This window comes from Ochotona princeps, chromosome 26 (genome assembly GCF_030435755.1).
Source record: "Ochotona princeps isolate mOchPri1 chromosome 26, mOchPri1.hap1, whole genome shotgun sequence".
Lineage (NCBI taxonomy): Eukaryota > Metazoa > Chordata > Mammalia > Lagomorpha > Ochotonidae > Ochotona > Ochotona princeps.
The window spans coordinates 26,472,715-26,496,628 of NC_080857.1; the positions used below are offsets into that span (position 1 = coordinate 26,472,715).

The window sequence follows — 23,914 nt, forward strand, 5'->3', positions numbered from 1 at the left end:
ACTGCTCTGATAATTCCCTTCTTCCTTTCTTGGAAACGCTAGTGATGTTTCACCTTCTCTTGGGAAAACTTTTGGATTAATCCCGAACAACTCCAGTTTCCTTGCTAAGCATCACCCATTCTTCCTCCTGTTTCCCCCAATGATGTGTCACTGCATACAACTTCAGTTCTTTGAGGACTGAATGAGAACTGTCCTACTAGAAACCCCTGCAGTGTTTTGTGCTGCTGCCCTGCATTCCTAACCAGCAGAGCTGAGTGAATCAACTCTTGTATTGAAAGAGACCTCAGTGGAACTTGAGACTTCTTCATGCTCCTCCCCAACACAAGAATCCCTCTCCACCCCTGCTCTTGAACTCACCGCTGCATTGGCCATACTGACCTGGCTATCCAAAAGTTCCTGAGAAATACACATTACAGAAAAACCATCTTGAGATCTCAAAATGCTTTGTACCAGGGGTCAGTGTTGGGGTGTAGTGAGTTAAGCCACTGCCCAGGATGCCCACACTCGATAATGGAGTGCCAGGTTCAATACTGGCTGCTCTTGGTGACCCTGCTCCCTGGGAAGGCAGGGAGAGACGGTTCAAGTCAAGGGTCCCTGTCTCCCATCCAGGTTGGAGACCTAGGGGTCTGGAATTCCTAGCTCCAGCCTGACCCACCTCTGACCTCTGCAGTCATTTGGTGAATGAACCAGTAGATAAAACATCTCTGTCTCTTTGTCTTTCTGTTACTCTACCTTTCAAATAAGTAAAATAAATCTTAGGAAAAAAAACTTTCTCTCTTCCTCTCTGTCATTCAGCCTTTCTAATAAATAAATCTGAACTGTTTTCTACCAAAACAAACTTACCTTTTCGCACCACTGTTACATACTTAGACAAGCACCCCTGTGTTATTTTAGTTTTCTGAACGCACACACTGGCTGAAGCTCTGCTGTTACCTGTGCATCTGTGCTCAGTGAAGATGAACAACAATTGGGCAGTCAGAGAGTACGGACTTTCCCTCCTGCATTTGCATGAAACCAACGTGAAATCTATCACAGCCCTCCTCTCTGTAAGCTCTGTGGTTTACATTTCCTCAAACCATTTCATACTGCTCCTATTTTTCATTAGGAAACAAATCTTTGCCGTTTTCCTCTAAAACTTTTCAAAATCAGAGTTCACTCTGACCTCTGAAATTTAATTTCCAATGGGCGTACCTTTATTTTTTGGATCCGTTCTTCGAGTGGCATTTTGCCTTCAGATGAGTTCAAAGCCATAAGTGACTCTTTAATCTCCTTTATCCAATGAATTACATCACGTGCAAGGTCATTAAAACTCGGGTCCTCAGTACGTGGTAACTTGTCCTCTTCCTCGATGTCACGTACTTGTCTCAGTAAACCCTGGTATCTATCAAGCAGACGTGTTGACTCTATTGTTATTGCTTCTTCCTCGTTAAGCCCAAATTCCTTCAATGAGCTGTTCAATTGGGCCATGGATTCAAACTGTTCCCTGAAAATTCCAAATGTTGGAAATTTATGGGAGACATTATACCACAGAAGAAATCATGTTCCCAGGGTATATTTCATACAAGATCAGCTGTACCTCTTTCTAGCTAAAGCTTGGCAAATCAGCTCAGTTTTCTCTTCCGAATCTTCCATCTCTTTCCACTTGTCTTCTTGATGAGTCAACCATTTACTCAGATTTCTGTGCTCATCTTGGAGTCTGCAACAAATCACACAAATAAGAACACAAAACAAGAAAAAAGCACTTGTTCACGTTAAAGAGAAAGATGGCATAAACCTTGTGAGTTTTCACTATTCAGCTATTTTTAGAATTTTAACTTGTATTAAAATTCTGAGTAAGAATTGCCCCTTTGAAGATAGAGTTTGTACTAAAGCTATGAGCCACACAAATGGATTCTAAAGAACAGAGACACGCAGCAAATCTTGGATTCTGCCCTGAGATTGTGTCACAGGAAGAATGTTCTGCCCTTTCATAATTTCAGCCCTAAATCCACAGTTAAAAACAAATCAACCCTCCATCTCTCTAGTTCCTGCATGTGTGGATTCTTACAACCGAGCAACTGAAAATTGTTCTGGACCAACTGCACCCATACGGAGCAAGTGCAGAATTCCTGTCTTGGCATGATGCCCTAAACAATACAGTCGAATGCATATTTACAATGATTCCTATTAGACACTAAAGTGTATATGGCAGGATGTGTGAAAGCTACAGGCAAATATCATGCTGTTTTATAGAAAAGATACTTTATTACCCTGAATTTTGGAATAAAAGAGTTTTGGGGGGTCCTGGAACCAGTGTCCTGCTGTCACCAAGGAACAACTGTGTCATTTTATTTGTGAAATTTGTAGGTATCACCCATTCTAGTACATGCTGTACTGAGGCAGGCAATGAATGCAGGTACTTCAAACGTTCACGGATAATGTAGAGGAAAACCTATGCACGGATTTCCATGTCTTTTGCACAAAGCTAGCTTACTGCCAAATTCCATTCTCTACAACCTTTCCAAGTCCTTCCGACAGACACATCCTTCAAGAGCACTCTCTAGAAACCACCTTTATTTCCTACCTCAGGAGCTGCTGCAAGGAGTCCTCCAATTGCTTTGCTCGAGCCTGGCACACAGACTCCATTTGCTCCAATTCAAGTTCTTGACTCAAAAGCCAACTGTTGAGCTCAGTGACGTGTGCCTTGGGCAGATGCTTCTTTACATGTTCCAGGACAGTCTGCACCTGCTGGATTTTACTGCTTCTTCCTTCCAGGGTCAAGAAATCCTTCCGGGAGACAAAAGTCAATTATAGTCTGCCATCAAGTGCTCCCTGCCAGCAACCCACATGCCACCTTCATCACAACCCAGACAAAAGGGCTATGGTGATGTGCCCACTCCAAAGGCAGGTGACTCACAGCAGTTCTAGAACCTAAGTGCACATGTGCATATCAGCTGACTTTCTGGGAATAAGAGCAAGCAGAATGCAGTGCCACTGTGCGGGCAAGTAGCAGCAACACCACAGAAGAGGCATGTTTCTGTCCTGGTTCTGCTCAGCTTCCCCTGAATAATTGCTTCGTCCTAGTAATCAACAGATAAAGCTAAACAGACCACTCTCTATTAACTTTTGCCCAGACAAGAATTTATACCAATGTTTAAATTTCAAGGTTTTAGCATCAATTATTGGGGATCCTTTAATGAGCAAAATTAAAGGCAAAAGCAGGTGCCAGCATTGTGGCTCAAAGAGCTAATCTGTTGCCTGGAGCACTGGCACCCGTAAAGGCACCAGTTTGAGTGCCAGCTACTCCACTTCTGATCCAGCTCCTTGCTAATGCTTCTGGGAAAGCAGCAGAGGATGGCTCTGTACCATGTAGGAGTCCTAAGAGAAGCTCCAGGCTCGTGGCTTCAGCCTGGCCCAGTCTTGGCCTTAAGATCATTTGAAGAGATAACCAGAGGGTGGAAGACCTCTCTCTCAACTCACTTTATAACTCTGAATCTCAGATACATAAGAAATATATCTTTTAAAAAAGTAAACTCAGAGAAGAAAGGTGATCCTGTTAGTAAAGAACGCTACCATCAAAACAAGGAAGCGCAGAGAGAACAGTTAGTGCTGCTGACAAGCTTGAGAATAAGACCCTGCCAGAACCTCCAGCCCTACATAATCTAAGCAGGTCAGGGTTGGCAGATGCTGCAGGTGTCTTAAATGCCCTGTGCAGTTATTTCAGGCTTCCTTCCCATACAGTCCAACCAGCAGAGTATCAAACCTCAACTCTAAGCTTTAAAAAAAAAACACTCAGAAAAACTCAAGAAACCTTTATCGAAAAAGTGGAGTTAATTTAGACCTAAATTTGACTGAGTCTTATCAAATGTGATTTTTTTTAAAGATTTATTCATTTTATTACAGTCAGATATACACAGAGGAGGAGAGACAGAGAGGAAGATCTTCCATCGAATGATTCACTCCCCAAGTGAGCCGCAACGGGACGGTGCGCGCCGATCCGATGCCGGGAACCTGGAACCTCTTCCGGGTCTCCCACACGGGTGCAATGTCCCAATGCATTGGGCCGTCCTCGACTGCTTTCCCAGGCCACAAGCAGGGAGCTGGATGGGAAGTGGAGCTGCCTGGATTAGAACCTGCGCCCATATGGGATCCCGGGGCTTTCAAGGCGAGGACTTTAGCAGCTAGGCCACGCCGCCGGGCCCATCAAATGTGATTTTTGCAACTGAATTCACCATCATCATTAAACCAAACACCATTTAAAATGACTGTGAGCATAGAATTTGTTTAAACTGATTGCACTCCTCCTTGGGAACTGCTCAATTCCAAAATATTTAGGGGGAAAAAGGCAGGTTATTTGGAAATATTAACTTCTGTGGGAAGAAATTAGCAAGTCAAATTATCAGCATCCTACCTACTTAAATACAGTTCCATGCCTCCAACATTTTAGTTTTGATCAATTCTGATTAACATTTACAAAAATATCTTACGGAAAGTTTTAGCAGCTTTTGTTCCACTTTCTCTCTGGTTTCTGATGATTCAAAACACTCCTTAAGGTTCATTTTAACGTTGCTGAACCAGTCGTTAAAGTTCTGACATTGATCTGTGGGAGACGGAGGGAGAAAAGAAGTTTTTTGAGCCTTGGAGGACTTTGGTGACCCTGTGAAAGCTGTAGACTGGGGTCCCTCTCGCCTTTCCATATCCTCTCTCCGAACCACGGCTGGCCTTCACGGGGCTGACCCTGACCGTGCCTTCAACTTGACCTCCAAGCAGAACCTGCTTCCTGGTTGGAGACATTTCTAGATTCTGAGATACAGTCTTTCCAGACATTTAACACCTCTACCAGAAGAACAAATGGAAATCAGCACAACTGTTAGTAAGAAGCCACTCAGTTCTACAGACAACAGGGAAAACACTCCCCATCTATTTTCCGATGGAAAAACTTATATAGGGAGAATTCAAAAAGTTCATGGAAAAATAGAATTAAAAGCTATGCTTAGTGACCAGGTGTATGGCTTAATGGTTAAGTCACTTGGGATGCCCACACCTCACGCTGCAGTGTGTGGAGCTGAGTCCTGGGCTCTAGTCCTGCTAATGTGCACACTGGGAAGCGGAGATGATGATTTAAGTACTTGGGTTCTTACCACCCACGTGGGAAGCCTGAACTGACCATCTTGAGCATCCGAGGAAGGAACCAGTAATTGAAGTAGACTGGAGCTTTCTCCTTCTCTCTCAAATAAATAATGTCAAAGTTTATTCTAGTATAAAAACATCTGAAATTTGTATATACTTTATGATAAAAATTTTGCATGAACTTATTCAAAACCAAAGAGAATGCTGTTATGATAACCCTGAAATGGAAGTTTCCAGACCCGTTTATTGTGAAATGAAAAATTTATAGAACTTAACACCAGGAAACAGTAAAAGATAGTGACCGAATACTGTGTGGACAGCTGGAGACAAACATCAGAAAGATAACGCTACACAAAAGAAACACAAACAAAACACAGCATAAGCTGGCGTTCTCTCTACATGAAGTTCAGAAGAATCCAGAACTCACTAGTGATGTTATAGGTCAGGGAGGTGGCTGTGCTTGGAGGCAGGGAATGAATGGAAGGGGAGAGGGCGGGGCTTGCGGTGCAGGGCTAACGTTCCGCTCCAGGTGACGCAGGTGCACTCTCCCGTGAAAGTTCATTGAGCTCCCTGCCAAGGGCTCACTCACTTTTCAGTACAACTTCACTAAGAAGAAAAATGCTATACACTGTACACTCATTTTTAAATTTTACTTATTTATTATTTATTTACCTTTATTTTTGTAAGTGAGAGATCTTCTAACTTGCTTCCCAAGCCATGGGACTAAGCCCCATTTCAAGAGCTAGCAAGGCCTAGGAAGCAATGGTGGTATACTTTCTACCTCAAACATCCAACAAAGATATACATATATTTATCTGGAGGAACTGTATAATGGAGGTGAGTACACTGTGAGGATACATTACCGCAGGCATCTCTACTGCTGAATGAAAGATGGACTCCCAGTGACACTGTTAAATATACTGTACTGTTGTTATAGTAGAGAGGAGAACAGTGCGGTGGGGCGTGGAATGGGTGGGAGGGAAAAATCCCTGAGCCCAAGGAATTGTATCATGAAAAATAAAAATTTAAAAAACAAGCACAAAAACTCCCTCCTTTCTAAGCGCACGGGCAGCATGCTCACCTCCACAGTCTGGCCTCAGTGAGCAGGTCAAACACAGAGTCCGGGCTTGAAACAGATAGCTGTTACTATACCAGGCATAAAGAATAAGGGTTTCCCCCCAAAAGAGGTTGGTCTGAACATTCTAAGTGTACCCTGTACAGACCATCTCAGCGTTAGGCTTGGATAAGAATCTGTGATCGCAGGGCGAACTCCAGAGTTCAAAGTCATGCTCACCATTCAGTAACTTCGAGAAGTGGTCCTGCAGGAGGCTTTTCTTGGTATTGAATAGATCACTGACGCTTTCGTATTGCTTCTTCAGCTCGGAGAGTTCAGGAGTCATACGACCAATCTGGTTCCCAAGCACTGTCATACTGTGCTTCTGCTGCAGGATCTGCTGTTGTATCTCCTAAACAGCCAAACAATCACTGTCAGGTCTTAGTTGTTGTTATTGTTTAATATTTGTTTATTTGATAGGCAGCGTTACACAGGGAGATCTTCCGTTCACTCACATGGGATGCTAGTAGTGCAGGCAGGCAACTTAACCCACTGTTCCACAACGCTGGCCTGTATTGTGAAGTTTTAAAACCAGCTCCATTTACACAAAACCTCGACCTAAATAGTTTTGTAAAAATGTAGATCATTTTCTACTGTGCGGACCCACTTTCTCTTCGTGAGTAAAAATGTACACGAGTTCACTGCAAGCTACTATTAAGTAATTACCGTTCATAAAGCAATCTAAAGGTGAACACACTGTACATAAATAAACTGATTTCCTGGGTTCTTCCCCAGACTTCCATTTTTAACTTACAATTCTTGTTGGTTTCAATAGGTCAAGCGCCAGTGTGGGGGCAGGTGTTGGGCACAACACTGAACACACAGCATGGTATGCCCACCTGCCACACCAGACTGCCTGGGGTTTTAGGTCTTGGCTTTACTGAGTCCAACTTCTTAGGAATGCCCACCCAGGTAGGCAGAAGGTGGTACTGTAGGCACCTGGGTCCCTGCCATTCATGTAGAAGATCCTGACTGAGTTCTCAGCTACCGGTTTCCCCCTTGCCCGGCCTGTGCCATTACAGGCACCAAAGGCATGTAACAGTGATGGGAGCTCTAGCTCCGCCTTTCTCTAACTTTTAACGAAACAGAAATATGTAAGCGCAAAGTTAAGAAATCAGCGTGAAAATAAATGGGAACCTCAAGTTTACTGAAGATCTCCAAGCTGTCGGAAGGGGACAGGGCATTTAGAAGGGATTCTGTCATCCCGATCCGGGTCTTGGCCTGGTGCAAATCCTCCCTCAGCTCAGCAGGGCTGTCCCCGAGCACAGGGCAGCCAGGGTCTCCTGTCAGACACCTTTTGGCGTGTTCCATCTGTTTCAAGACAGAGGACTCCATGACCTGAAATCACAGGAGACAGGGAGTATGGTCATGGACTGCATTGAACAGGACCCCTGCGTGGGTACAGAAGCTCTGAGCTGGCTTCGCTTCAACGCGAAATAAACTCCTCTTGCCCCATGTTTCACCAACACAACCATTCCAGGGATGTCTTTAAGAGAACAGAGTTACAGGAAAACACTGAAGTTCTGGTCTTTTCTAAGAGATTCATTTGAATTCCTCCTCTTAAAATAAGTTTCGCTTTAGCATACCAGTTGAGGTGCCACCTTGTGGTGCTCAAGAGATAAAACACAGAGAAAAAAAACGAAAGTAAGGAGAAAAAGTGCAATTGATGGCATTTAAGACACAGAAACATGGTAAGCACTCCATGCACAAAACACAGGCTTAAGAAGACTCAGAAACTTGCCCAAGGCCACAAAGCTGGTAAACTACAGACCTCACAGACCATCACGAGGCAACTGGATCTAATTAAAAGCGAAAACCAGTCTTACACAATAGACAATCAGGCTTGAGACAATGTCCGTGTTGCTGCAGTAGCAATGAATCGATCGAGGGCCACTCAAGCTCTTATCCCGCCTACATCCAAGACGTGGGACAATGCTGTTACTTTACATGGACTCACAGGCAACACACACACACACACGCGGCCCATGATGTAAGTGAAATGACAAAACGCAAAAATATGCTATTACTCATGCTACAGGGAGAACAAATACACAATTAACACGAGCAGATGTTCAAGAATTTGGGAATTCGTTTGACTTTAGCGAAGGAATGGAATAATGACCCCACTTCCATGTTCTTTTTAAGAATCAGGCAGTTTGTGAGCATTGTTTGGGAGGATACATGAACTCCGGATCTTCCACATGGCATTCTTACCTGCAGTTCAAGAGGCTTCTCGCTGCTTTGCAGCAGAGACTGTATTTCAGCCACCCTCCTGGAAAACTCCCAAGATTTTTGTTCATGGACTTGTAGCTCTTCCTAAAACACACAATTTCAAAAGAGAGTGTCTTTCTGTTTCCTCTTTCTTTTCTGGTAGTCAGGACCATTATTGCTGACGTACAGAAACAGAGACTCTCGCAACTTTCCCCGATTGCTTTTTTTTCTTTTTTTCCTTTTTGACAAAGTTCTAGGAGTCAGAAACTTCAAATGTCTTCATGCCTTAGGCAAATGCTAGAACCAACTACAGCTTTCTAGCTTTGGTTTTTTTTTTTTGTTTGTTTGTTTTTTTAGTAAAGATTTATTTTATTTTTATTACAAAGTCAGATATACTGAGAGGAGGAGAGATAGAGAGGAAGTGGAGCTACCGGGATTAGAACCAGCAGCCATATGGGATCAAGGCGAGGACCTTAGCCACTAGGCCACGCTGCCGAGCCCTTGCTTTGGTTTAAGGCCATAAGAGGATGCACGCCTTTGTTAAAGGTGTTAAAATTTCATGAATATATAACAGATAGATTATAAGGGTGCATGTCTTTGAATATATGTACATACATTTATGAAACACAAAATTTTTTTAAAAACTTGACATAGAGAGACAGCTGGGTTAATATGACCTGAGTCAATAATACACAAATAAACACTCATTTAGAAAGAATTCTTCCTAAAGAGATCACCTTAATTTCCAAAGTCAAATGACACCATTTCAAAAAGACATCAGGGCGGGATGGGGGCAGGTGTTTGGTTTGCGAGTTAAGATGCCCACATCCCATATCAGGATGCAGAGGTTTGACTGTTGCATCCTGCTCTTGACTCCAGCTGCCTGTTAATGCAAACCCCAAGAGGCCACAGTGATGGCAGAAATGACCCAGTTCCTGCCACCCACCTGAAGATCTGTATTGAGTTCCTGGCTCCCAGGAGCGGCGGCTGCTGGGGACATTCGGAGAGAGTCAGTAGGGAAGAGTTTTTCTCTCTCAGAAAACCTTGTACTCTTTTCTAATCTTTGAGGGGGACGGTCTAATTCAAATAATGCAAAAGTTGTTCCTAATCACGATCTAGATCAAAGGTAAACCATTTACAGCCGGGGGCTGTTAGACTGTTTTGATAAAGTTTTGTTGGGATGTGGTTGCTTCAAGCACTTCTGCATTGCCAATCATTATTTTCATGTGACAACCGTGAGACCCAGCAGCTACATCAGACACACACTCACCCGCCAGGACGTAATGTTTACGACTGACACTGCTCCTATATGTGTGCAGGCAAGACCCAGCCTCTCCTCTGTACTCTAAGCTCAACGGGTCCTTACTGTTGTCTGGGATTAACCACTTAACAAAAGGAATTCACTGAACCGAGAGTGATGACGGCCCTTCAGAGATTATTCTAATCATCAGACAGGAAGGGTTATGTGTATCTCCAATGGATAAAAAGCCCACTGACCCAGTATTGTCTAGAGGGGTTTTGCTTAGTAAATTTGCTGGTCTGTGGCAGAAGAATTTCTTAAAGAACACAGCATCACCTGGCACTGACCCATCAACGGAAGGTCCACTGACCATCAACAAGCACCACTGACCAACCATGTGGGCACAAACCAAACACGGCACCTCTCAGCCCCAGCGGCAGGCCACAGGAACCTTTAACTGCAAGGAGAGGCTGGGAACAAAGCTAAGGCTGCTCACTTCAGGCTCTGCAAGAGGCAGATAAACACCTCCTTCGATCACGTTGGTGTCAGTGACTGGCTTTCTGTGCACCACGCAAGAAGGCTCACATATTGGGAGCGCATATAGTAACTCCGTTAAGTAGAATAGGAGGTTGTTCTCTAATACTTTTTGGCTCCTTAACGAATAGGTTTCCTATGCTGCAGCCTAGACTAAATGCCTAGGAATAATTATACACCTTATGGAGCTTTCTGGTAGGAGTTTTGTAACTTTTCTTAAAGAATGGTTGATTGAGCGATCGATCGATTGATTAAAGGTATAGTTACAGAAAGAGAGAGAGACAGAGGTATCCTCTGATGGTTCACTCCCCAAATGGCAACAGCAACGGGGGCTGGAGCAAGCCGAAGCCGGGAGCCAGGAACTCTATCCGGCTCTCCTCATTGGTGCAGGAGCCCAAGACTTGAACCATTTACTGCTGCTTTCTGGGAATAGTACCTGGGAGCTGGACAGAACGAGAAGCAGTTGGAATTCAAACCAGCACTCACACAGGGTGCTGGTATTGCAGGCAGTGGTTCAATCCACTGCTCTACATCACTAACCCCAGTTCTTTACATTTTACATCAGGAATCTCTTCAGTATGGCCCGCATATCCTTTGCATAAAACTACTTAAAAAACAAAACATAAGGAACCTAAAAATATCTATCTGCAGCAGAGTGACAGAAAGGAAGAGCCACAGAGGGAGAGAAACAGAGAGAGAAAGGACCTTCCAAATGATGGCTCACTGCCCAAACGCCCCTAATGGCCAGGCCCACGCCAGCAGCCAGGAGCTCCAGCCTGGTCTGCCACGGGGTGGCAGGTTCATCTTCATTGTTCTCGATAATAAAGGCATACATAGTACCATTCCACTGTTTGTTGACCACAGTCATGATTGAAACAAATGCTACATTTCAGTCAATGCTCATGAAAATGTAACTGCAAACTTTCCCCGCACAAGGTCATTACCCATGAACTCTGTGGGAGCCTATGAACCCCAAAGCAACAACACCTGCTCCAATTCTGGGTCTCACAGAGAAAGTAGAACAGCTCAGATCCCACCAGAGGGATCACTGAAGAAATCATCACAAAGATTTTTTTGCTGTTGTTGCTCCATGTTAAATGCCTACCAAATACAAAAAGTATATATTTTAACCATAAATACCTTCAGCCTTTCTCTTGCCTCCTCGGTCAGCTGTTGCAATTCCATTTTTTGAAGAACCTCTTCAGTCCACTCATCTACCACATTTTTTAAGTTATAAAGCTTGTCCCACAAAGCTAAAGCACGACCAAGATTTTCATAGTGGTCTTCTGTCTTCTCATTTATCTACCATAATCGGAAAACAGAACACATGTAGTGAAAGAAGTACGAAAACCATAATTTTGGTCAAACAATGTTTTAAAATAAAACTTGAATTTGCCACAACTGATTAAATATCATTACTATCTAAACCAGGATCCCATATGTGCAGGCAATGCATTAACTAATATTATAACAAGTTAAATGGAAGATTACAGACCCATTTGCTAGCAGTGCCTACCTCTGGGAGAGACTACATTACAAAGCCATAAATTCACATCATTTGAACATTCTCACAGTGAATATTTTTACATTTTGTAATGAGACAAAAGTACCAGGGATATGCAAAGAGACATATTTCATCAGTGTACAGTAAACAGAATTTTCAGTCAGTTAAATGACCACGTACATCAAGCCATCTATCGACAATTATATTTGCCTCTTTTTCAAAAGGGGGTTCTTCAAAGGTCTTCATTTTATTTAAATGAAACTGTAGATTTTTGCAGATCTGGTTTATCTTGTCTACAACTTCTACATGTTCATTAAATTCTTCCTTGATAGTTTCAATCTGTAACAAAGACATAAAACATGTTTTTGATATACTGATACAAACAAAATCCTCCACTGGGAAAGTAAATAGCAGACTTCTAAATATGAATCAAAGAAGTAATCTCAAGGGAAAGTTGAAACTACATCTGGCAAACTGAAAATGAAAGCCAAACATCCAAACTGTGAGACACAGTGCAGAACAGCGTGAAAAAGGAGACCTGTGACAAAACTGCGTTCCTAAGAAATGAGCGGAACCTCAAATCCACCGCCCAGGCTGCCAACCCAAGAAGCTAGGAAGAAAGCAAACATAGATCCAAAGCAAGCACAAGGAAGGGAATCATAAAAATTAAAACCAGTTAAATTAGAAATAGATGGACGTCAGAGAAAACTCAGTAAAACAGAGAGCTACTCTTTGAGAAGGTTAGGGAAACTGACACATTCCTAGCAAGACTAAGTTAAGAAAAAGAAGAAAGCACGCCCGTATTAGGAGTGAAACAAGGAATGCCAGAAGACACCGGAGTCAGCCACAGGGAGGCTCGGGAATGCTGCCAACAGAGCTACACGCTTACAGGAAACGAACAAACGTCCTGAAAAATACAAACTACCACAACTCACTCAGCATTCAATACAGGACCCACGTAGCCCTGTTCACATTCATGAAACCGTGTTTGTCAAGTAAGCATTTCATAAAGACAAAGCTGTACGGCCAGGGGGCTTCACTCCAAGGTTCTAGCAAACATCTAAAGAGGAACTAATACCAATCACGCACACTGTCTTTGGAAAAATGAAAAAACACTCTCCATTTATTTTATGAAAGCACCTTTTATTCTAACATCCCACCCACACAGCAGTGGTACAAAAACAGGAACTACAAACCAAAATACTTCATGACGAACATCCAGCCTCCAAAATCCTTAACAAAATACGGACAAATGTTATTCAGCAATACACAAAAAGAGTAAGACATCATGACCAAGGAAAGTTGATTCCAGGACTTTAAGTCTGACTCCACATCCTTAGGGAAGCTACCACATTAACTGAGTGATTTTAAATATATGCTCTGAGCTATTAACACACACACACACAAAGAAGTTTCACAGCTTCTCAAAAACTAAACATGCAATTTACATGTGACCTAGCAACCACACTGCTAGGTATTTTGTCCTGAAGAAATAAAACTCATATTCACCCAAGATCTCTACACAAACATTTAAAGCAGCTTTATTCTTTTTTAAAAAAAAAAAAAGATTTGCCTATTTATATGAAAGGCAGAACAAGAGAGAGAGAGTAAGGGAGCGCGAGAGAGACAGATCTTCTATCTATCAGCTGGTTCACTTCCCAGGTGGCCACAACAATCGGGTCTGCATCAGGCCACAGCCAAGAGAGAAGCCTAAACGTCTGTCAGGGCTGAACAACAACTAAATCATGTGAGAACCATGGAATGCTAACTATTCAACAAGAAAAAAAAAAAAAAACACGGGGCCAGGCGCAGTAGCCTAGCAACTGAAGTCCTTGCCTTGAACATGCTAGGATTCCCATATGGGGGCCGGTTTGTTTTCCAACAGTCCCGGTTCTGGTTCCCATCCAGCTCCGTTTGTGGTCTCAGAAAGCAGTCGAGGACAGTCCAAAGCCTTGGAACCCTGCACCCACGTGGGGGGTCTGAAAGAAAACTCCTGGTTCCTGATCAGCTCAGCTCTGGCCGTTGCAGACCCTTGGGGAGTGCACCAGCAGAAGGGAGATCTTCCTCTCTGTCTCTCCTTCTCTCTGCATATCTGGCTTTCCAATAAAAATAAATAAATCTTAAAAAAAAAAAAAGGGGGGGAGTGTGATAGCCTAGTGGTCAAAGTTCTTGCCTTGCCCACACTGGGAGCTCATATGAGCACTAGTTCTGTCCCAGCAGCTACCCAGAAATGGTAGCTTAACCCACTGAGCCACCATGTTGAGCCTGGTATGGTAGCTTAGTGGCTGAAGTCCTCGCCTTGCATGTGCCAGGAGGTCCGGCTTCCCATCCAGTTTCCCTGCTTATGGCCTGGGAAAGCAGTTGAGGACGGCCCAACGCCTTGGGACCCTGCAGCTGTGTGGGAGACCTGGAAGAGGCTCCTGGCTCCTGGCTTCAGATTGACTCAGCTCCAGCTGTTACGGCCACTTGGGGAGTGAATCCATGCATGGAAGATCTTCCTCTCTGTGTATCTGACTTTGCAATAAAAATAAATAAATATTTTTTTTAAAAAAAGAAAGAAAAAGATACAAACTATGGACACATGCAGGAACCTGAATCCTTAGAGAATCAGGCTGGGTGAAACCAGCCAGCCTCAAAGGGCTGCATAGGATCCCACCTACAATTTTAATGGACAAAATAATAGACGTGAAACATATTTGTGGTCATCAGGGGTTACGGAGAAGCTAGAAATAACAAGGAAGTGGGTAGGCAGTAAAATAACCACGAGAGAAAACCCCGTGGTGATGGAAATGTTAACTTTACGGGTGTCAAAATGCTGATGGTGATACTGTGCCACAGAGACTCAGCGAAGGGTAGGAAAAAAAATTTTTTTATAGATCATGTCTTTAAAAAACAAAGTGCGTTTATTTACTTCACACACACACACTCTTCCATCTCCTAGTTGACTCTTAAATGCAAACGACAGCTAGGGCCCCAAGACTCCATCTGTTTCTCCCACTTCGGTGGTGGAACGCACGCACCTGAGCTATCACCTGCTCCCTCCCAGACACGTCAGCAGCAAACTGCATCAGTAGCTCTGACGTGGGATGTGGCCGTCCCGAGCGGTGGCTCAATGACTGCACCGCAAAGCCTGTCCGTGTACTATTTTTTATAGCCATGTATGACTCTACAGTTACCTCGAAGTCAAAAGGTTCAATTTAAAAAAAAAAACTAAAATTAGGCAAAATCCTTAAAATGGGAGAAACAGTAACTGGGGGAGTGTCTGTCTGGCAGAGAGAAAAGAGAGAGCAGTACTGAGGAGCTGCGTGCTTTGCTCCACAACGAATGGAAGCGATAAGGTGGAGGGAATCGCGTCTACGCAGTTTCCCAAACTCTACCAGTGCCCTGACATCCTAGCCTTCTAGCTTTAGCTTTACGCTTCTTTCAAGAAGAAGAGTGGGAATCTGGTCACACGGCTTAGACAAGCATCTAGTTCTTATAGTTTAGAAAGACAGAAGTTGTCTGTGCTATCATATTGCAGCCACTGGAACAAAGCATGCTGAACACACGCACTACAGCGATCGACTGTTTGTGGAGGCAGCCTCTAAATCACTGTGTGAACTGAAAGCCATGTGTCAGCCAGTCAGCACTAACCTTTGCTTCTCTGAATGGCTAATAATAATACGAGATTTTGTAAGGAAGACATAGGCTTTTGTTTCAGCCAATAACATGACCATATCACACTAGATACAGAATTCTCCAGGCCATCAGAAAATCCAGGAGTATTACACACATTGCTTAAGGGTAATTAGCTATTCTTATTAAAATTTTTAAAAATTCATTTTTGTTGGGCCCGGCGGCATGGCCTAGCGGCTAAAGTCCTCGCCTTGAAAGCCCCGGGATCACATATGGGCGCCGGTTCTAATCCCGGCAGCTCCACTTCCCATCCAGCTCCCTGCTTGTGGTCTGGGAAAGCAGGAGAGGACGGCCCAAGGCTTTGGGACCCTGCACCCGCGTGGGAGACCCGGAGGAGGTTCCTGGTTCCCGGCTTCGGATTGGCGCGTACCGGCCCGTTGCGGCTCACTTGGGGAGTGAAACATCGGATGGAGGATCTTCCTCTCTGTCTCTCCTCCTCTCTGTATATCCGGCTTTCCAATAACAATAAAACAATATTTTAAAAAATTCATTTTTGTTTTATTTAAAGGCGACACTGATAGAGGGACAGACAGACAGACAGAAAGAGATCTATTCAGGGATTTACTCCCCAAATGCCGCCGATGGACAGTGCGGGGCCAGGCTGACGCCATGGCCTGTAACCATCCAAGTCTCCTGCATGGCTGGCAGCGACACAAGCACTTGATTGAGCCACCATCTGCCACCTCGTAAGACGCGCATTAGAGGCCAGATTACAACTGGAGCAGCAAAAGCTCAAACTGGGCACTCTATATGGCACGTGGGCATGCCAATCACTGTCTTAACTACTATGCTGAACACCGACCCTATATTTTATTTTTAAAAATATTTAAAAAACATATTTTAAAATACGCCTTCTGCACCAAAATAAGCTTATCATATCATTCCACTTTTTATGAACTTTTTGAAGATTTCACATACAAACTACTCAGCCAACAGATGTGTTATAACATCTAGTTAGAAACGATTTTCAGGAATTTTTGGTTATTTTATTTTTTCATTTTTATTTTTTTTCAAGTTTTTTTAAATCAGAAAGATTTACAGAGAGAAGAAAAGATAGAAGGATAGTCCATCCACTTATTCACCCCTCTAGTGGCTGCAACAGCTGGTGCTAAGCCAATCTAAAGTCTGGAGCCAGGAGCTTCTTCTGGGTTTCCCACGCAGGTGCAGGGTCCTAAGGCTCAGGGCAGTCCTCGACTGCTTTCCCAGGCCATAAGCAGGGAGCTGGATGGGAAGTGGAGCAGCTGGGGTATGAACCAGCATCCATATGGGATTCCGGTGTGTGCAAGATAAGAACTTTAGCCACTAGGCTACCATGCCAGGCCCTCTTTTATTCTAACACATAATAAAAGCACCACTCTAGACTTCAAGTTTAACATGGACTGCATGCACACTTGCCTTCATTCTCCCATGAGAAGCTACTATAATGACCCCCCCCCCAAAAAAAAACCTTAAATAACACAATCCCACAAGTAGAAAGTGACAGGAGAGAGATGAAGTACTATAAAGGCAGAAAGCTGAAGAATGAGTAACCTAACAACACAGAGAAGGCTGGAATGTTAATCTGGAAAGGAAGCATGGTGGTGGGTGAAGGGGAGAAGCCATTAAGAAGTCAGTCAATTCATGCCACAGAATCCAGGAAAGCATTCTCCAAGGACCCACCAAGGCAGACATACAGAGCCAGCCATGCTAACAGAGTGGATGAGAGGTCCCCCTCTGTACCCTGGGCAGGGGAGGAGATGGACCTGCTTTAGAAGCCTGGGAAGCCACAGCTGGGGACAGTGCTGGATAACCCTTATAACAGCCACAGAGGAGCGAATACTGAGGGAGTGTGACCCCGGACAGAGGCCACCTGCCTGTCTTTAGGCTATAGGAGAAATAGAGAAACGATTCACCTACAGTTAAGGGGTTGGAGCTATTAGACAGAGGGCAGCAACAGGCCACACACAGAGCACGCCACAAGGCTACCGGTTACTTCCTAGGCACTGTATCAAGGTTCCTCCGCTAGCCAGCGACAGGTACAACCTCACCGAACCAGGACAGGCAGGATCTGCTGCTGACAGAATCCCACTGAGCAAGGCCCAGGCAGGGCTCCAGAACTGAGAGGGATTTGCATAAGCACAGAGAAGCTGCAAGTCAAGAAAAACCAGGCATCTGTCACACAATCCAAGGAAAAGCTGCAGGGTCCCTGGAACCAGCCTGAGACCTGGACCCAGAAACAAGCAGGACAACTTGGAAGAGGTGGCATCAGGGAACACAGAAGGGGACAAGTTCGAGGCTGGGCTCCTTAAATCACAAGGAATGAGGACAGATGCTCCCAGGTCCCCAAGAGTGGGCTCCGCTGGGAGGAAACCATGCAGGCTGCATCCGAGCAGGGGCACGTCAGCTCAGACTCTCGGCCTCCTGCACTGGAGTCCAGCGGGAAGCCACTACACTGACCCCTATTGTACAACTAGGGTGCATAGATAGGGTGCTGTTTCCCACCGGTCAGCTTTTCAAAAGCGAGTCAGAGATACCGGGTCCCAGGCAAGAGCTTTTCCCAACACTCTCTTGGGTGTCACTTGAGCTTGTGGGTTAATCATTCCCCATCAACATGAAATTGTTAACAGTCTGGTTGACTGAAGTCTCCACTGGTGTTGCTTTCAACAACTGGGAAGCGTAACAAGATTGCTTTCCAACATCCAGGTGTGTAAGGATACTTCACAAAGTCCATAGAAAATGGAATTGAAAAATAATTTCATGCATACCTGTTTCATAACACAGAAAATTTCTAAGAATTTTTTTAAGACCTTTCATTTATATATTTTTCAACACTGCTGCACTGGACTACATCTACCTTTTTATTCCATTCCCACGAACTTTTTGTCCTTACGTATCGTGCTGATTACATTTCACGGGTGCTTTTGACACCTTGACAATACTTTGGCTCTGGACTTGCAAAACCAACAGGAAAAGCAAGTGTCTGGTGTTGAGTTAAATGGGACAGTGGGGCATTTTCTAACTATTGTATTCTTCCACCACTCTGGCAGAAGATCAGTACAGACAAAATCCCAGAGGATGATGACATCTAGTGTCCGGAACTGTTACTCCCCTTCAAACATGAAGTTGTGCTGGGTGGAAGCCAGACACGGGTCCCCGTGAAGGTGAGAATACACGGTTTTACAAAGAGCAATACAAGTGCCATTTTTTTGCCTTGTCTGCTCACACCAGAGATGTCAGTGCAGATTCAGTACAAATCCTCCTGCAAGCTTTCAGAGGCGACAGCAGGGGGGCCCCAGCTTCCAGCAGAACCGCAGCCACCGCAGACAGCGGCCTCCTGAAAATCCCTGGGGATAAATTCTTAGATCTCTGATAAGACTCACTAGCAACTTGCTGCATACCAAGTTTGAAAATTTACTTATTTTTAAATGTTAATTTATTTTTATTTATTTAACGGTATAGAGAAAGAAAAAGAAAAGGGGGAGGGAGGGATTGGGACAGAGGGAGGGGGTGGGGAGAGAGAGAGAGAGAAATATGAATCTTCCATCTGAGGTTCACTCCTTAAATGCCTGCAGCAACCAGGGCTGGGACAGGCTGAAGCCCGGAGAATGCTGTTCAGTCCAAGTCTCCCATGTGGGTGGCAGGGATTCCACACATGACCAGAAGGCTGGATCGGAAGCAGAGTAACCACCAGGACTCAAACCAGGCAACTTGGGAGGCAGGTGTCCCAAGCGGCAGCTTCACCCACTGCCCCCTAATGCCCACCCTGAAACAGGAGCTCATTCGTAGCATCCTCTTTGCCTCATCACACACGCAGGTGGGTCACTGCGCTGTCCTTCCCTCGGCATGAGGACTCACCTCCGCTATCCTTTTCTTCAAGTTTTCCTTGCCCATGTACGAAGCCTGGAGGGAGATGGCGTTTTCTTCCTTCTGAATCAAAGCTGTCAAGATACTTTTAAAATTATGGTATTGTTTCAAGAGCTCCAGGACTCTTCCACACTGATCAAGGCTGTGAAGAGAAAGAAAACAGCTACACGTCTGAAAAGAACCTGCTAGAACACAGTGCCAAGTCTCCCTCACAGATTTTTTAAAGTACCCTTGGATTTATGAAGCAAATGGTACAAATAATCCTTGATTATTGGTATTTCTAGACCCATATTAAAAAGTCAGCTCTGAGGTAGAAATCTGGGTCAGTAGTTACAATGTGGTTTGGGGTGCACACATCCCGTGTCAGAGTGCCTAGCTTTGTGTCCTGGCCCCATTTCTGATTCCAGCTTCTTGCTAAAATGCATGCAGGGAGGCAGCAGGAAATGATGGCTCAAGAGCCTGTCACTCATGTGGGAGACCTGGATTGAGTTCTAGCTCCCAACTTTGGTCTGGCAAACAGGAGTTACGGGCATCTGTGAGAATCATCAGATTTACGGGCGCTTTTTCGCTTGTTCTCTTTGCATCTCTGCCTTCAAAGAAAAGGTAAAAAAAATGTAATCATTTTAACAAAATTTATTAGAGTATGTTCTGGAGAAAATGACAGAATTCATAGCGCATATAGGAATCAGACGGTGAGTGACACGCGCGGCAGTGTCATCATTCCCAAAGGCTTTGGGAATCCAGTGCTTTCCTGTCGTTAGTCTGAGATGGTTTCAGTACTATTTAACCAAGTCACAGATTGCTCATGGGCACATCTACTCATTCTAGATTTAAGCCATTTGCAAAAGAAAAATGAGGGGTTGGCACTGGAGTTTTGTGTGCTAAGCTGTTGCCTGCAACATCGGTGGCTTATATGGTCACTGGTTCATGTCCCGGTCACTGCCTCTGTGACCCAGCTCCCTGGTACCGTGTCTGCGAAGGGAGACCTGGATGGAGTTCTAGGTTCCTGGATTCCACTGCAGCCATACTGGAGGATAAAACAGCAAACGAAGATCTCCTTCTATCTCCTAACTTTGTCGCTCAAATACATAGATATATATGACACCTGTATCCCATCTAAGTGCTTGGGGGGTGTTGGGGCACAGTACAGTTATGTAGCAAGTAAAGCTGCTGTCTGTGACACCTGACCTGAATCCCACAAGGGATCCATTCAAGTTCTAGCTGCTCCACTCCAGCCCCTGCTAATGCATTTGGGAAAGTAGCAGAGGATGGTCCATGCACGCAGGGATGGACCTCAGAAAACAGGCTACCTGAGGCAGCCTCGCATGCGTCCACAGGAGAAGGCACGGGGAGAAGCTGCCAGAAGCATGCACCCAGACATGGATCCCAAGAGCCTTAGCATGAATGCTGCATGTTTAACCCCACCTTGACATCCCATGGGTGTGTCCTCAGCAGAAACGCTTCACAAAGTTCGTTATACTTCCGACACTTGCTCAGCAGCAATTGCCTTTCTCTCGTACCTTTCGGTGATGGAAGCTTTTGTGTTCTCCCATAAGAGCACTGTGCTTTGGCACTGCTGACTCAGCGCGATGTCTCTGCCATCTTGGAACCGGGGAAGAGAATGAGACATTTCTTCTAAGCGCCTCTTCTCATCTTCGTAGCCATCTAGATCCTTATCCAGTTTGATTAATGATTTTTTCCTGGATTGTGAAAAGAGAAAACCTTGGTAACCAATACAATGTAATGCAAACACAAGTGACACTGGTGGTTAGGGGGAGACATGCTGACATCAATTTGTTCTAATGAGCTTAATGCCGACAGTACGCAGATGGTACAGAGTTTAGGGGACTTTGCATTTCCAGAATACTAGACTGATGTTATAAAGAAACATACATATTTAGGGGCCAAAGCTGACATCCCATATGGGCCTCAGCTGGAGTCCCAACTACTCTATTATTGATCCAGCTTCCTGATTATGCTCCTGAAAAAAACAGGGGAAGATGGCCCAAGTGCGAGGTCCCTGACTCACTTGGGAGTTCGGGAAGATGCTCCAGGCTCCTGGCTTCAGCCTGATCGTACCCAGGATATTGTGGCCACTGGAACCAGAAGGTGGAAGTTTCTCTCTCTCTCTCCCTCTCTCTTTCTTTCTCTCCATCCTCCTCTCTATATAACTATGCCTTTCAAATAAACAAAAGAATCTTAGATATACAATATATATAATATTTTTTTAAAAGATACAATTATGTGATTTTATTTATTTATTTATTTTAAAGATTTTATTGTTATTGGAAAGCCGGATATACAGAGAGGAGGAGAGACAGAGAGGAAGATCCTCCATCCGATGTTTCACTCCCCAAGTGAGCCGCAATGGGCCGGTACGCGCCGATCCGATGCCAGGAACCTGAAACCTCTTCCAGGTCTCCCACGCGGGTGCAGTGTCCCAAAGCCTTGGGCCGTCCTCGACTGCTTCCCCAGGCCACAAGCAGGGAGCTGGATGGGAAGTGGAGCTGCCGGGATTAGAACCGGCGCCCACATGGGATCCCGGGGCTTTCAAGGCGAGGACTTTAGCCGCTAGGCCATGCCGCTGGGCCCAATATATATAATATTTTAAAACAATTAGCAGTAATGTTTTTCTGTGATGAATATTCTTGTGAAAGATACATACATGCATGCATAACAGAAAAAAGATAAAGTGTGTTTGAAATTTAAAACTGCATATATGGACTTCAGAAACTTTTGTGCCAAAATAAACTTATGTCTTCATTCCATGCCTCACAAACTTTTCAGAGGACCTAGTATACAAAGCTCTCAGTCAGCTAGAGTCATTTAATGAAGGGTTTTAGCCTGTAAACTAATCCTGCAGGGATTAACCCCATTCACCCAAGTAAAATTGGGAAATTGCTCACGTATCTACTTCCTCTAAGGCTCTCATTCCCTCCCGCTCCCCCCAAAGCTGCGGTCAGGATCCCCAGTACCCTGCACGTGGCAAAACTCACATTCCATTTCCAAGGCTCACCGTGTCTCACCAGTCTGCAGGGTCTGGCCCAGGGGTCCCCTGCTCCTTGCCAAAACGCCTTCGTGTCCTTGTCTTGAGCCCTCTCCTGACTTTCCTCCTTTCTCAGATTCTGTACTGGTTCCCCTTCATCTTCCTCATCACTATCTACCCGGAAGGTCCCAGCATGGTCAACCTGAACCCTCTCGTATATTCGGAAACTCCCTCCTGGGCAGCCCTGGCCAGTCCCGGGCTGCACACAGAGCACCACACACACCACAGAGTGCACACGGAGCACCACACACACCACAGAGTGCACACGGAGCACCGCACACACCACAGAGTGCACACGGAGCACCGCACACACCACAGAGTGCACACGGAGCACCGCACACACCGCACAGTGCACACGGAGCACCACACACACCGCACAGTGCACATGGAGCACCACACACACCGTACACACCACAGAGTGCACACGGAGCACCGCACACACCGCACAGTGCACATGGAGCACCACACGCACCGCACACACCACACAGTGCACACGGAGCACCGCACACACCACACAGTGCACACGGAGCACCGCACACACCACACAGTGCACACGGAGCACCTCACACACCACACAGTGCACACGGAGCACCACACAAACTGCACACACCACAGAGTGCACACGGAGCACCTCACACACCACACAGTGCACACAGAACACCACACATAGTGCACAGTGCACACGGAGCACCGCACACACCACACAGTGCACACGGAGCACCTCACACACCACACAGTGCACACGGAGCACCGCACACACCACACAGTGCACACGGAGCACCTCACACACCACACAGTGCACACGGAGCACCGCACACACCACACAGTGCACACGGAGCACCTCACACACTGCACACACCACAGAGTGCACAGGGAGCACCGCACATACCGCACAGTGCACACGGAGCACCGCACATACCGCACAGTGCACCTCTAGCCCAGACTTCTTTCTCTCTTTGGTGGCTGAGGCTTGTCTTCATCCTTAATTGAACGTTAGCATAACCATCATTCCAGTGACCAAGCACACCTGATCTTCCCATCAATGCCAGATAAACGTCTGTCTCATCCACTGGGGTAGGGGTAGACAGCTGGTTTAGTGTTAATGATGCCACTTGCAATGCCTGCATCCCGTCAGAGAGAGTGCCTGCATTCACTCTGGCTCTCCTCTCGATGCCAGCTCCCTGATCAGTGATGCCTTGGGAGGCATAGTGATGGCTCAGGTAATTGGATCCCCATCACCCTCCTAGGAACTCAGACTGAGTACTCAGCTCTTACTTGCAGCTTAGCCCAGGCCCAGCTACTGAGGGTATTTATTTTATATGTGGTAATTATTAATAATTAAGTATATTACTATCTGGTTTTCATTTACATGTTCATCTTTCCCCATGACTTATTTACAAAGCTACAACTAAAATGCACTGAAGTCATAATTCAGCACCTTGGGATGAACTGGGACACTGTAGGAATAAAAGTCTCTTGGGGGGTGAGGGTACAGGGGAGAGACATTCCCAGCTCTCCAGAGGGGCTTGGTCTGCTCAGAGCTCACAGAAGACCACTGAGTCTAAGCAACTACAGCTGCACAGAGCAGAGGACAGCAAGTGGGTGATGCCATGAGGGGAGGGGTTACCACCAAGGAGA

General features: G+C 45.2%; 1 protein-coding gene across 1 annotated transcript in view; it reads right to left on the reverse strand.

Moving 5' to 3' along the window:
- The window catches only part of SYNE2 (spectrin repeat containing nuclear envelope protein 2), a 324,116-nt gene that overhangs the window by 168,129 nt on the left and 132,073 nt on the right, over positions 1-23,914 (reverse strand). The window contains exons 31-41 of the mRNA XM_058655531.1: positions 20,751-20,930; positions 19,222-19,372; positions 11,893-12,051; positions 11,349-11,510; positions 8,438-8,539; positions 7,361-7,561; positions 6,404-6,575; positions 4,467-4,579; positions 2,564-2,766; positions 1,577-1,696; positions 1,192-1,483 (exon numbers count right to left, since the gene is read on the reverse strand). Of these exons, the coding sequence (XP_058511514.1) occupies positions 1,192-1,483; positions 1,577-1,696; positions 2,564-2,766; positions 4,467-4,579; positions 6,404-6,575; positions 7,361-7,561; positions 8,438-8,539; positions 11,349-11,510; positions 11,893-12,051; positions 19,222-19,372; positions 20,751-20,930 (1,855 nt within the window). The remainder of the gene's footprint in view (positions 1-1,191; positions 1,484-1,576; positions 1,697-2,563; positions 2,767-4,466; positions 4,580-6,403; positions 6,576-7,360; positions 7,562-8,437; positions 8,540-11,348; positions 11,511-11,892; positions 12,052-19,221; positions 19,373-20,750; positions 20,931-23,914) is intronic.